Source organism: Branchiostoma belcheri, unplaced genomic scaffold (genome assembly GCF_001625305.1).
Source record: "Branchiostoma belcheri isolate BF01 breed outbred unplaced genomic scaffold, Haploidv18h27 scaffold126, whole genome shotgun sequence".
In the NCBI taxonomy this organism is placed as follows: Eukaryota; Metazoa; Chordata; class Leptocardii; order Amphioxiformes; family Branchiostomatidae; genus Branchiostoma; species Branchiostoma belcheri.
The window spans coordinates 527,431-540,412 of NW_017802669.1; the positions used below are offsets into that span (position 1 = coordinate 527,431).

The following is a 12,982-nucleotide window of genomic DNA, read 5'->3' on the forward strand; positions in this document are numbered from 1 at the left end:
ACCTTTACATAAAAAGTGGACCAAAAAGTGGACCTTTGAGCCTTGTGGGGGGTTCCTCCGAACCCCCCCTGGCTACGGGCATGTATCTTTTAATGCTTTAGTTATATATTCTGTACGCAATATACGCAATATACGCAATATTACCTGTAGGACAAACGTATTGTAAATGGACGGCAAATCAATTCAGGAGCCCTGCGATTTTGTATCATTTAATGTAAATAAACCAGTATATATATTTGTGACAACAATTTCCCTGGTACAATGACAATGAGCTAATCTGCTTCGAAATCACTATTAATTTTTTTCACCTTAATATCCCATTGATGGAATGTGCTATATAGACTCGTACAGTATATGGCAGATAATAAACTACTCCCTTTTGTCTCTTCTGACACCTTTTGGTTCGGTTTAACACGATAAAAACTTCTCTTCTTCTGAAGCATTTTTAATCCTGAGAAAAGCGACCAAGTACGCCACAGACTCCCACCGACCACACACTCCCTCGTTCAGTCACGTGACCTGGGTGACCCTTGACACCTAGGTCACGTGACCACTCTTATGAGCTGATAAAAGATGGGGGATGCCAGCTGAAAGTTTCTCAGATTGAACATTCGTCGTGCGTACTAGTTTAACTCCATTTAAAAAAATTTAGAGGTTTGTCATGGGCTTGTTCGAAGGATCCTGGGAACGAGACGCGGAAGCGTTGCCTTTGACCTAGCATCTCGTGTGAACCTCGTAGCTAGTAGCTACTCGTGATTAAAATACGCACCGTGTCCCGTTTATTGTGGGTCAGTCTTGTGGCATTGTTGGCCGCTGTGGGTTTGGTGTCTACTCTAACTACGATGACTTCGATCCAGGTAAAATTCAACACACTATAGAGTCGTCTACTGTATAACGTTATATAAAGTCTTGCTACACAATCCTACCGCCCCCTGTATTGAATCAGATGCGTGTTGGTAGTCACATAACGTGAATACGTCCATGGAAATGTGGGTGATTTTGAAATCGATAAAGGAACACTAGGACTAGTTCTGAACGACCTGCCACACGTCTATAAGCGTACCCGTGTATGTAAGGTTTGAAAGAAAAGTCCTTTTTCTTTCTTCCTGCTTTACCTGTTTATGTTATAGAAGCAGGGTCACGTGCTTCAAATCAGGGATCATCATACCCTCGCCTGTTTGTAAATTCAGAACAGTGGTTAATGACCTGTGACAGGGTACGGTTTTAGTCAATGTAAGATTTGGTGTAGGATTCCAAAATGTGTCTTAGTTTTTTATGTCCAATTTTCTGTCATATATAGGACAGAATTTTATGTCCTTAATTTTGCAACAATTACCTTATATTATAAACCCAATAAAACTAACGCGGGATCGCACAAAGTTTAAACGGATGCGGCGTCAACGTCAGACCAAGGACGCCGTCAGTGGTTGGAGGAGGAGCGCCCTCTGGCGTCCTGAAGGTGAAGGACTGCAGCAGGGTCGAGAAGAACAGGAACAGTTCCATCCTGGCCAGCTGCTCCCCGAGACACACACGTCTGCCTGGAAATGAAGAATGCCAAGTTGTGAGAGCAGCCATAATCGAATAGAAACTAGAGAAGTAACATTTGCAATGCAAATGCATAATGTTTACCTTCGGACATGGTCTGCCCTGTTAATTCTTACACAAACACATTCACATACATGTACTACTAGTATATGGTAAAAGGAGTAGAGCAGACCATGAAATTGCAACATTATGTAACCCAACACCAGTCACCATGGTGACAGACGTCAACAAATCATGTCATTGGCCAGGTCAGAGGTTAGTGTTTGGAACAGAAGAGGAGGAAGAAACTGATCGAGTGAAAACAATATGTTTTCCTTCGGTAAAGCAATAATTACTGCGGTTCTATAAGAATCATCTCTCGAAGCCTTACCTCCTGAAAACGGCATGAAGGACTCAGGCTTGTTGACGACGTTTCCTTCCGCGTCCAGAAACCTTCCGGGGTCAAACCGGTCCGGATCAGGCCAGTAGGCGGGGTCCATGTGGAGGGAGTACAGGTTCAGCAGTACCTGGATCAAACAAAATAGAAAATACGTCGATACACATTGTATACACACAATCTGCGAACACAACGTGTTTAGTAATATTTAAACTGACAAGAACCGACACACTGTGACGTACATTGCAGTTGACTTTCTGTCGTGTGGTCTCCTCTTTTATGAAAGGGGCATGTTTGTAACCTCACTTTTGCAAGGAGTCCTTTTTCAGTCTTCTTTTCTTTGTTTATGTTTTATATAATAAGTAACGTCGAAAAGTTACAAAGAAAAGGAAAATAGTCAAGAAGTCTCTTGTCTCTTCTGTCTAGTTTTCCTTCTTTTTTTTATTTTCTTATACCCCAATTAAAAATGGGAATCCGTAGCCTTTTTAAGGGTAGCAATACCTGCGTTCCCTTAGGGATATCGTATTCTCGCACTTTGACCATCTCTGATGTGGCGTGGGGAACCGCCAGAGGGCCGACGGACCGGATCCTCATGACCTCCAGCAGACAGGCGTTCACGTAGGGCAGCTGGGAACGGTGGGACAGGGTGGGCAGACCCTCACCAACAACGGCATCAAGCTCCTGCTGCACCTGTTAAGGGGGCACACCCCAGTTTATTTGGGGCCTCTATTCGAAGCTGCACACCCTCAAATCTAGCGACCGTCTCTGGCGTGGAATAATTCGGAAGGAGAATAAATGTATATGGGACGAAAGGATATCTCTTCAGCTACAAGACAAGCTGAGTTTGGTTTCTTCAACCTTTTTAAATTTGGTAAAATCAACGGATAAAAACATTATTTTCACTCCAAAATTAATGCCCAAAATTGCGGATTTTCGCGTAGGATAATCCCACAAAAAAAAATTTTCCGGCAGAAATGACTGATGCTGGCAGAAAGATCCAAACCTTGACTATACCTGAGTAAATTATAAAGAAAATTCTAGTACTGTAATTTTCTAAACAGTCCACGGCGCGAGGGGTTGCAAATCCACACCTAGTACCTACGAAGCCGCAGAGCGAAAACTAGGTCAAACGGGCGGATTACACTTGGCGCGCAAGGATACCCGGAAGTAAGGTTCGGAGCCAAAAGAAATTTTCACCCCAAAATCACAATTTCTTACACTCTTCAGCCATGTTAATGTTTAATGATACTTCGTGGCAGTTTACGAGAAATGTCACCTCAAACTTGGACCCTCAAAACCCTTCCGTCACTTTTTTTACAACGGACTATCGCGGAGAAGAACTGGGGTGTGCACCGTTAAATATACATTGTATTGAAGTCACCCTTGAGCAAATACTGTTTGGCAACTAGTTAAGAATCAGAAAAGAAGGGAAACATGACCAGGCCTCGAAATTAACTTTTCTTCCTATTGTCTCAGCACTGTCCCAAAAATAAATTTCAATTACCCCGAACGAAGTGAGGATGAACTGTCCCAACCTGTTTATGGGAAGTATTGCGTGACTTCAACTTGAATGCAACTTTATTTTGCATATGTTCACTCCCAGGCGCACTATAATTGCAGAGTAGACAGGAATTTTTTTTGGGGGGGTGGGGGCTTATCCGGATCCAAAAGCCTGAACGTGTGTCTGATAAACAATAGAAGGGCTGACATTCTGATGTTGATTATTTTTCTATTGTCCCAAAAATGTCCCAAATTGTCATTTTAGTTGTCCAAGCCTAAATCTAAGTGACCATTAGACCACCTTTAATTTCGAGCCCTGACACTGTTTTTGCCAGCGTGTTAGATACAGGGTAACAATTACAATGCTGAGAAGTACGTATACCTTATTCTGGATGTCCGGGTTCAGAGTCATGTAGAGCAGACTCCAGCGTAGAGTGTTGGTAGTTGTCTCTATTCCCGCCAGGAAGAGGTCCAGAGCCATGTACACAACGATCTCCTCCGTCAGACCCTCCACCTTCTCCTGCTTCTCAACCTCCAGCAGGCAGAAGTCCAGGAAGTCTCGCGGGTTCTCGCGATGGCGAGACATCTTCTCTTTTATCACATTTTGAATCTTGGAGGCCTCTTGCAACACATTGATTCCGGCTCTATTCACTGTAAAATACCCAAGAGAATAGTTGCAAAAAACTGCAAAGCTTTTGTCGATGAAGGTTAGACATCCAGGTAATACGATACGCCAAAAAGCAGTTACTCAAGCAACTGGATATGATTTTAGAAACGGTCAGACGTTTCAGCTAGTACCCACTAGCTTTCAGTCACTGACGAAAGCTAGTGGATACTAGCACTTTCATAATACATTCAGAAACTTTCCTCATATCGATAGCTTATCAAACTGATCCCAATGTTCTACCCACCGATAGGAACAAAGCGTAGAAAGGGGAAAACGTTGATGATCTGTCCAGCTGTAACTTCAGCCGCCATCCTGACGACTGCCTCTGAAAGTTGCCGGAATGTCTCGTCCCTGTAGTCATACCGCTCCCCCATCATCATGGAACAAATGACGTTTGAAACCGCCACGGAGATGTCATGAGCGATGTCGGAGGGGTTTCCATTGTATTCTGCAATCTGATGAATAGTGATAAAACCCATATTACCATGAAAATATACGTGAACTTTATTGACACAACAAAAGTACAGCGACTTTCGTAAGGTCTAAGACTGCATGTAGATATACGGACAAATACATGGGTACAACGAAATTAACATACGTACAAAACAATAGACAAGTCAACTAATTCTACTTGTTCTAATATCTAAACATAACCCTCCTAGTTTGTATCAGTCTTCGGGAAGCAGCTAGAAAGAGTAGAAATTGACCAAATACATGTAGACATGGCTCTTATAAGCGGAAAACCCCCATGGCATGTTAGCTGTCTATTTGGTGTACAAGTACTAGTATCATTTTATCATCAAGTCACATCAAGTAACACCAGGTTTCAAGCATCAATTGCTGCTCTTTTACGTAGAGGCTGTGGTACGTAGAGGTTTTTAAAAAGCCTCCAATACTATAATACCACACAAATATTTGAGTGGAAAAGTCCGGATTTTCACAAGGTTCATTCTTTGTTTCATCTTACCCTGTTACGGAGAAAGCTCGCCTCTTCTCGGATTTTCTCCTCAATGCTGCCAGTTCCCACCTTCATGCCGAGGTTCTTCATGACGGCGGTGGCGAACCTCTTTCTCTGTCTGAACTCGGTTCCCCAGCGGGCATATGCTATGTCTGGAAAAACAAACTGGAGTTTCATGATGTCATACCTTCGCAAAGCATTTAATAAATATGTTTTTTTTTTCAATTACGCCTATATCTGCAGTCACTTCGTTTAAAAAGTGACTTAAACATGTAATTCCGTATCATACCTGTCATGCCTGTATCCAATGAGCATGCTTCACGTCATGACATGCACTAACACATCAGACTATTTGCACTTTTATCGTTTTTCTCAAGGGGACACTACTACACACAGAAACGACCGGACTGCTTTTTCTGCCCCCGAATCGGACTGGACTGCTTTTCCGCCGATCGGACTGGACTGCTTTTTTTAAACCCAACCCACCGGTGTACAACCGACCGACGACAACACGGCCGGTTTAACCGGTTTGACCGAATGGGGTCCAAATGGACATTCCTTTTTACAATCTTTCAGTGATCTTTGCACATATATTTGTTAAGCATAGTAAGAGGTATATTTTGGCATGATTTAGTGTTAAAAAATTCCAGCTCATTATCATAATTTATGCAAAAATAGGATGAGGCCTGCAGGCATGAACATGGGGTTTATTACCTCTGACCTCATATGATTGTCAAATTGTCAATCCGTTTGGACCCCAGACGGTCTTACATCAGACTTTCCGTTGTTATTTTTACAAATTTGTGCCGATTTCCAAAAAAAAAAATTAGGAGAACTTGTAGTAGAGGTTTATTGACAAAGTCACGGGAGGATTTTTTTCAGTTTTCGAATCAGAAAATTTCAAATAGCACATAAAACTAATATGCCTGGGATCCAAATGGACCCCGTTCGGTTAAGGATTCTGTCTCAAGCTGCATGGCAACTGATAAACTATCCACGACTGTCAACAGAAGTTGTCGTTATGTTTCCTGTTGTGAATTTATCGTACGACGTTGAAGAAAAAGGACAGAGTAATACAGGTTCACCTTTTCCAAAGCCAACCATCGATCGCATCAGCAAGGTAATTTGCGGCCTGGAGGCGAACAGCTCGGACCTGTCCACGAGCGCGTCCTTGACGGCAGCGTAGCCGTTCAGAACCACCACATTTTCCATCCCCATCCTGACGGTGAAGACGTCCCCGTACTGCCGCCTCCACGTCGTCAGCTTGAGGTGAGGCGCTCGGCCCAAGGCGAGGAGGTGCCCGAGAACAGGCACGCGTCCTGCCGGGTAGGGAGGCAGGTTTCTGCGGGGCTTCAAGAGGAAACACCCCAGGATAAAGGCCGTACAGAAGACAAGGAAAGACTGCAGAGTCAGCCCAGAGATCTGTAAAATCTCCCGGACGGACTCAGCTATCCAGCCAACTATCACGGCCATGTTTGTTCGCCTGACTTCCGGGTGGCAATGGGTCGGGGGTCAACGTACTTTACCCAATCGTCGTTCAACCACTACATGTTAGACCTAGGCGCTTTGTTTTCACCAAGAATTAACGTTATCTTCCCAACAATGGCTTCATAGAATAATGAAATTTGTGAAAGCATATAGTAGATATAATGTTATAATTGATAATATTTTATCGTTTCAATGGTGATATCAGCAACCGCGTCACTGAATGATGTATGATTGCGAACATTGTATGATACTTTACGGTACGTATACATAACGTAAAATCATTAATCTTCTTTTTTTTTGCATTTTTTCTGGAAAAAGCGAATGTTCCCAGGCCTAGGGAAGTTGACTGTGTCGTCCTGAAAAGAAGGAATCCTTGCCCTCTTAGGTCCCGACGACTACAACAGATGTTTTAAGTGAAGAATGCAGTTGACAAAATAGTTAAGGGAGGCGTGCATGACCTATGACATGCATTCTTTGACAAGGTGTAACCTAAGAAATGTCGGTGCCTTTGTATTCTGCAAGGTAACCTTACCTTAGACCTTATAGTATTAGTTTCGCAGCCTTGTCATTACGTACTTGTGACAAGTCTTGTTCAGAAGAGTCCAAAGTCAAATATTTGAAAGGTGCTGTAAATGTTGACCCCTCTCCTTTATGTTGAGGTAGGAAATAAGGTCTTATGCTGTGGTCACATTTCCATACCTGGGCCCGGCCGGGCAGTCTTATGGAACAAAAAGTACGGCAAAAAAAAAGGAAACACCGAAAAGTTTTCGATAATAATCATGGGCACTATTCCTGTATATTCTTGATATGAATTGTTAGTTTTTCGTTCATATCAACAGCCCCCCCCCCGGGCCCCAGTTTGGAAATGTGACCTAGGCATAAGGTAAGGTTACCTTGCAGAATTTCTTAGGTTACACCTTGTCAAAGAATGCATGTCATAGGTCATGCATGCCTCCCTTAACTATTTTGTCAACTGCATTCTTCACTTAAAATAGCTGCTGTAGTCGTCGGGACCCAAGAGGGCAAGGATTCCTTCTTTTCAAGACGGCACAGGTATGGGTCAGGGACAACATGGCAGTTGTGTCGCCGTACTAGAGCAGAACATGGGTCAGGGACAACATGACTAGATCAGGTGTTGCCTGCAGAGATTTGACAGCTCCTGCATGTAATTCCATCACAACTCTGGGCTGTAACAAACACACAAATTTGAATTTCCAAATTTTGAAAACCATAGACCTAAACAAAAGGCACAGGAGAGATAATCAGTGAGCTGGGTTGACCCGGTTGTGTTGGTGTAATCATACCTGTAGCCAGTCAATACCTCCTTGGGTCATGGCCACAGGTAAAAAGGCCACTGCGCACGCGCAATAATGTTATTTTTATTCTTGACAAACATGGCCGTGATAGTCGGCTGGATAGCTGAGTCCGTCCAGGAGATTTTACAGATCTCTGGGCTGACTCTGCAGTCTTTTCTCGTCTTCTGTACGGCCTTTATCGTGGCCTGTTTCCTCTTGAAGCCCCGCAGAAACCTGCCTCCCTACCCGGCAGGACGCGTGCCTGTTCTCGGGCACCTCCTCGCCTTGGGCCGAGCGCCACACCTCAAGCTGACGGCGTGGAGGCGGCAGTACGGGGACGTCTTCACCGTCAGGATGGGGATGGAAGACGTGGTGGTTCTGAACGGCTACGCTGCCGTCAAGGACGCGCTCGTGGACAGGTCCGAGCTGTTCGCCTCCAGGCCGCCAAATTACCTTGCTGATGCGATGGTTGGCTTTGGAAAAGGTAAGCCTGTATTCACTCTGTGCCTTTTCTTCCAAATCGTACAATAGATTTACAACAAAAATCAATTCTTAGTGACGGTCGTGGATAGTTTGTCAGTTGCCTTCAGGCAGAATCCTTGTCGTCGGTCTGTTCTACATACAACAGCCTCGCAAATTGCACGAAGTATGTGACCACATAGTGAGCTTTATTGCATCAACATGGTGTCCTGCATGACAGCATCATTTATTGAAATAGATACAAGATGTGACAGGTATGATGACGGGATTACATGTTAAAGACACACAATGTTATTTCATGGCAGAAAAACGATAAATATCCTGGATATGGAAATCTGTCTGACAATTAGAAAATCCAATCAAGTCATGAAACGTGATGAGGGGGGGGGGTATAAACTTAGTCATTTTTGGGATCACATTCTTATAACTGACATTGGTTTTCTTATTGTTTGTAACTATTATGATTCCTAACAATACATATGTAACAAGACTTTTAATAATTTCTATTTGGGACTGTGATAGCTCAGTATTGTCAGTTAACAAATCTTATATTATATATAGAAACACTTTACATTTGGAACCACAATGCCTAGTATGTATGTCACAATTACACTACGTTCCGGAATGTATTGTAAACAGAAAAAACTAGCTTAAGTGCACTATGAACTATATGTAACACCTTTAGTGCACTATGCACCAAGTATACGTAACATCTAGTGTCAGTGCACAGTAAACCAGTCAGAATTGTCCTGATGAAGATGACAGAAGGTCATCGAAACGTCGGCTTGAAAAATAAATGGTTGTGATAACTTTGCTATTAAGTCGTTTACCAACCTGATGAAATAATTTACGGATATATCAATTTATTTTATACCGTCACCAACGTAGAGGACAAATTCGGAACATGTACAATACTCATTTTCACTTGAGTTAAGTGAGGAAAGTCGTGTAAAGCGCCTTTTCCAAGGGCACAAGATCGGTGGCATGTCAGGACTCGAGTCGGGTTCCGAGTCGAGTACTTTGTCGCTACGCCACACGATCCACGTACTATATGTTTGATTCATCTGACTACATTGAAAGACTGACCAAAGACAGTTGTGCTGCCCTGAAATTGCATTGGAAATCATTGGATGCATTGATTGAAAGACAATTTATTACCTTCGCCAGGAAGTAATATGTTTTTAAAAAGGAGGAAATGTGGATAAAGGCGTCATTGAAAACAGTATGAATATCCTTTGCGAAGGTATGAGATCATGAATCTCTGGTCTGTTTCTGTAGACATAGCATTTGCTCGCTGGGGGACCGAGTTCAGACAGAGAAAGAGGTTTGCCACCGCCGTCCTGAAGAACCTCGGGATGAAGGGTGGAACTGGCAGCATTGAGGAGAAAATCCGAGAAGAGGCGAGCTGTCTCCGCAACAGGGTAAGATGAAACAAAGAATCGACCATTTAAAATTCCGGTCTTTTCCGCTCGGATATTTATGTGGTACTATAGTATTGGAGGTTTTCAACCTCTACCAGGCTTCGTGAAGCGGCTGAAAAGAGCAGCAATTGAGTCTTGAAACTTAGTGTTACTTGATGTGACTTGATGATAAAATGATACTTGTACCAAATAGACAGCTAACACGCCAGGGGAGTTTGTCCGCGTATTTTAAGAAGCTCTTGAAAGAGCCCTGTCTATTTGGTAAATTCCTGCTCTTTCCAGCCGCTTCCCGAAGCCTGATACAAACTAGGAGGGTTATATATTGTCATGGTAATGTGTCTATAGGCTTTAACACGGTTTATCAGATTGCAGAATACAATGGAAACCCATCTGACATCGCCCATGACATCAGAGTAGCGGCTGCAAACGTCATCTGTTCCATGGTGATGGGGAAGCGCTATGACTACAGGGACGAGACATTCAGGGAGTTGTCAGAGGCGGTTGAGATGGCCCAATTTGAATCTGGAGCTGGACAGATCATCAGTGTCTTCCCCTTTCTACGCTTTGTTCCTGTCGGTAGGTAGGATACTGGGATCACTGAGTTTGATACTACGTAGTTTATAGCACATGATATGAGGAAAGTTGCTGACGTATTTTTTCACTTTGCATTTCTGTGCAACTATTCTCCTGGGTAACATAAAGATTGAATTTTCTCTGCCAACACTACAATGAATTGTCAACCTTGTTCACTCGCGGAATGGACCCATGTACTCTTGGAACGTGACGTCAGAGACACGTGACCGTAGTAGCGGGTCATACGTGCCAGACAACTTGTGTCGCCCCCCGTCGTTCCAATAGTAGATGGGTTCATTCCGTGAACAATGTGTTGACGGAGTTAGCCGACAATTTGGGTTAAGTCCCAATATATTGTAGTGTTGGCAGAGAAAGTTCAGTCTTCATTTCATAACTTGTACCTCAGATGAAATTTGATGCTGTTCTCTTGGGTATTTTACAGTGAATAGAGCCGGCATCAACGCGTTGCAAGAGGCCTTCAAGATCCAAAATGTGCTAAAAGGGGAGATATCTCGTCATCGCGAGAACCTGGATCGCGAGAACCCGCGAGATTTCCTGGACTTCTGCCTGCTGGAGGTTGAGAAGCAGGAGAAGGTGGAGGGTCTGACAGAGGTGCACGTTGTGTACATGGCGGAGGACCTCTTCTTTGCGGGATTAAGCACAACCACCGACACACTACGCTGGAGTCTCCTCTACATGACTCTGAACCCCAACATCCAGAATAAGGTACGTACTTGTCAGCTAATCAATAATTATCTCCAAGCTGATCCTAGATTGGCAAAAAACAGTATCGAATTGTCCAGGCACTATCCATTGGCTAGAGAGGGTCCATTTCGTCACCCAAGGTGGGTGGGGGTAGCAACAAAACAACAACAACAACAACAAAAACAACAGGCCATATAGAAAAAGGTAACGATCTTTCCCCATCGACCTCTGCTTGGAGAGAAATTGTCAGCATCATACATGTATGTCACCCTGTTAGCCTGGGTACCATCCGGATTTTCGCTACGCAACGCTTGAAAAAATTTTTTCGAGCGTTGCGTAGCGAAAATCCGGATGGTACCCAGGCTATCACCCTGTGCCTAGACTCATTAGACACTGGCAAAGGTCACTTGGTTACCGAAGGAAAACATACTGTTTTTGCTCATTTTCCTCTTCTTCTTCTCTAATCCAATAAGGTCAATGACCTGAACCAGACGTCTGTCACCTCTTAATAGTTACTTCAATACAATGCATATGTACCAGGTGCAGCAGGAGCTTGATGCCGTTGTTGGTGAGAGTCTGCCCACCCTGTCCCACCGTTCCCAGCTGCCCTACGTGAACGCCTGTCTGCTGGAGGTCATGAGGATCCGGCCCGTCGTACCTCTCACGATCCAACACGCCCCTACAGAGACGCTCAAAGTGCGAGAATACGACATCCCAAAGGGAACACAGGTATTGCTACCCTTCAGAAGGCTACGGATTCCCGTTTTTAGTTAGGGTATGACAAAATCAAAAAAGAAGAGGGAAAACTAGACAGGGGAGACAAGAGTTTTCTTAACTATTTTCTTTTTCCGATGTTGCTAAGACAAATGAAAGAAGACAGAAAATGATTCCTTGCAAATGTAAGGTTACAACAATGGCCCTTTTATTAAAAAAGGGGAACCACACGTGTTGAGAGTCAACTACAATGTACGTCAACCGGTGGTGGTCCTTTTCAGACGAGCTGCAATATTATCAACACGTAAGTACGAGCGTATGTTCGCAGTTTGTTAGTTGTTGTTTTTTTTCTTGGGGAGTTAGCATGGTGGCCCCGGCATACAAGTAGTATGGTACTCAGGATATGTATCAATGCGTATCGACATACTTTTAAATTTGTCTTGTCCTGGTGCAGGTACTGCCGAACCTGTACTCCCTCCACATGGACCCCGCCTACTGGCCTGATCCGGACCGGTTTGACCCCGGAAGGTTTCTGGATGCGGAAGGAAACGTCGTCAACAACCCTGATTCCTTCATGCCGTTTTCAGGAGGTAAGGCTTCAAGATATCATATTAGAACAGCATTAATGATAGTTCCATTCGACGGTGGCTGGTCTCACAACTGGCCTTCTTTTTTCCCAGGTCGACGCGTGTGTCTCGGGGAGCAGCTGGCCAGGATGGAGCTGTTCCTGTTCTTCTCGACCCTGCTGCAGTCCTTTACATTCAGGACGCCAGAGGACGCTCCTCGTCCAACCACTGATGGTGTATTTGGTATAACGTTGCCGCCGCATCCGTTTAAACTCTGTGCGATCCCGCGTTAGTTTCTTTTTATGGTGTAAGGAAATTTGTACTCCTTGAAGGAGGTATCGCTCCTGTAGGAGTATTGTGGTCAATTGGTTTTTGCGTTCGCAGCTAAAACACACAGTTCTCTTTGTTTAATCGGCATGTAATTCTATATGTCGTCTCCAGGCATGCCCGTGATGATGCCCTAATTTTTGTACCTACAATGCTACATGTAGCTGTTTTTGTGGTGAATGTAATATTCCAGAAGCACCCCTACATTTAAAAGGCATTTGGGACTGGCCGCAAAAAACGTTGTTTTGAATGTGTGAGTGTGTGTGTGTGTGGGGGGGTGATTCCTTCATGCAGATACGAAGTTGGGTCGTTAATTAGAAACAAATGTTCGTCGCCTGTTGTAAGGTATGGGGCCTGTGTTCGCATC

The 12,982-nt window shown here is 43.9% G+C and overlaps 2 protein-coding genes across 2 annotated transcripts; one reads left to right on the forward strand and one right to left on the reverse strand.

Annotated features, from left to right (window-relative positions):
* Window positions 1-371: 371 nt before the first annotated feature.
* On the reverse strand, window positions 372-6,522 carry LOC109463451 (cytochrome P450 2U1-like). The gene is made up of 6 exons (XM_019760275.1): window positions 6,132-6,522; window positions 5,056-5,198; window positions 4,333-4,543; window positions 3,804-4,072; window positions 1,916-2,051; window positions 372-1,538 (listed from the first exon to the last, which is right to left on the reverse strand). Exons 1-6 carry the CDS (start codon window positions 6,517-6,519, stop codon window positions 1,360-1,362), a joined length of 1,326 nt encoding a protein of 441 aa, XP_019615834.1. The 5' UTR covers window positions 6,520-6,522; the 3' UTR covers window positions 372-1,359.
* Window positions 6,523-7,928: 1,406 nt separating this feature from the next.
* LOC109463441 (cytochrome P450 2U1-like) lies at window positions 7,929-12,581 on the forward strand. The gene is made up of 7 exons (XM_019760257.1): window positions 7,929-8,313; window positions 9,588-9,730; window positions 10,096-10,306; window positions 10,746-11,029; window positions 11,549-11,737; window positions 12,177-12,312; window positions 12,403-12,581. The coding sequence occupies exons 1-7, from the start codon at window positions 7,929-7,931 to the stop codon at window positions 12,579-12,581; spliced, it is 1,527 nt and encodes a 508-aa protein (XP_019615816.1).
* The last annotated feature ends 401 nt before the right edge of the window (window positions 12,582-12,982 follow it).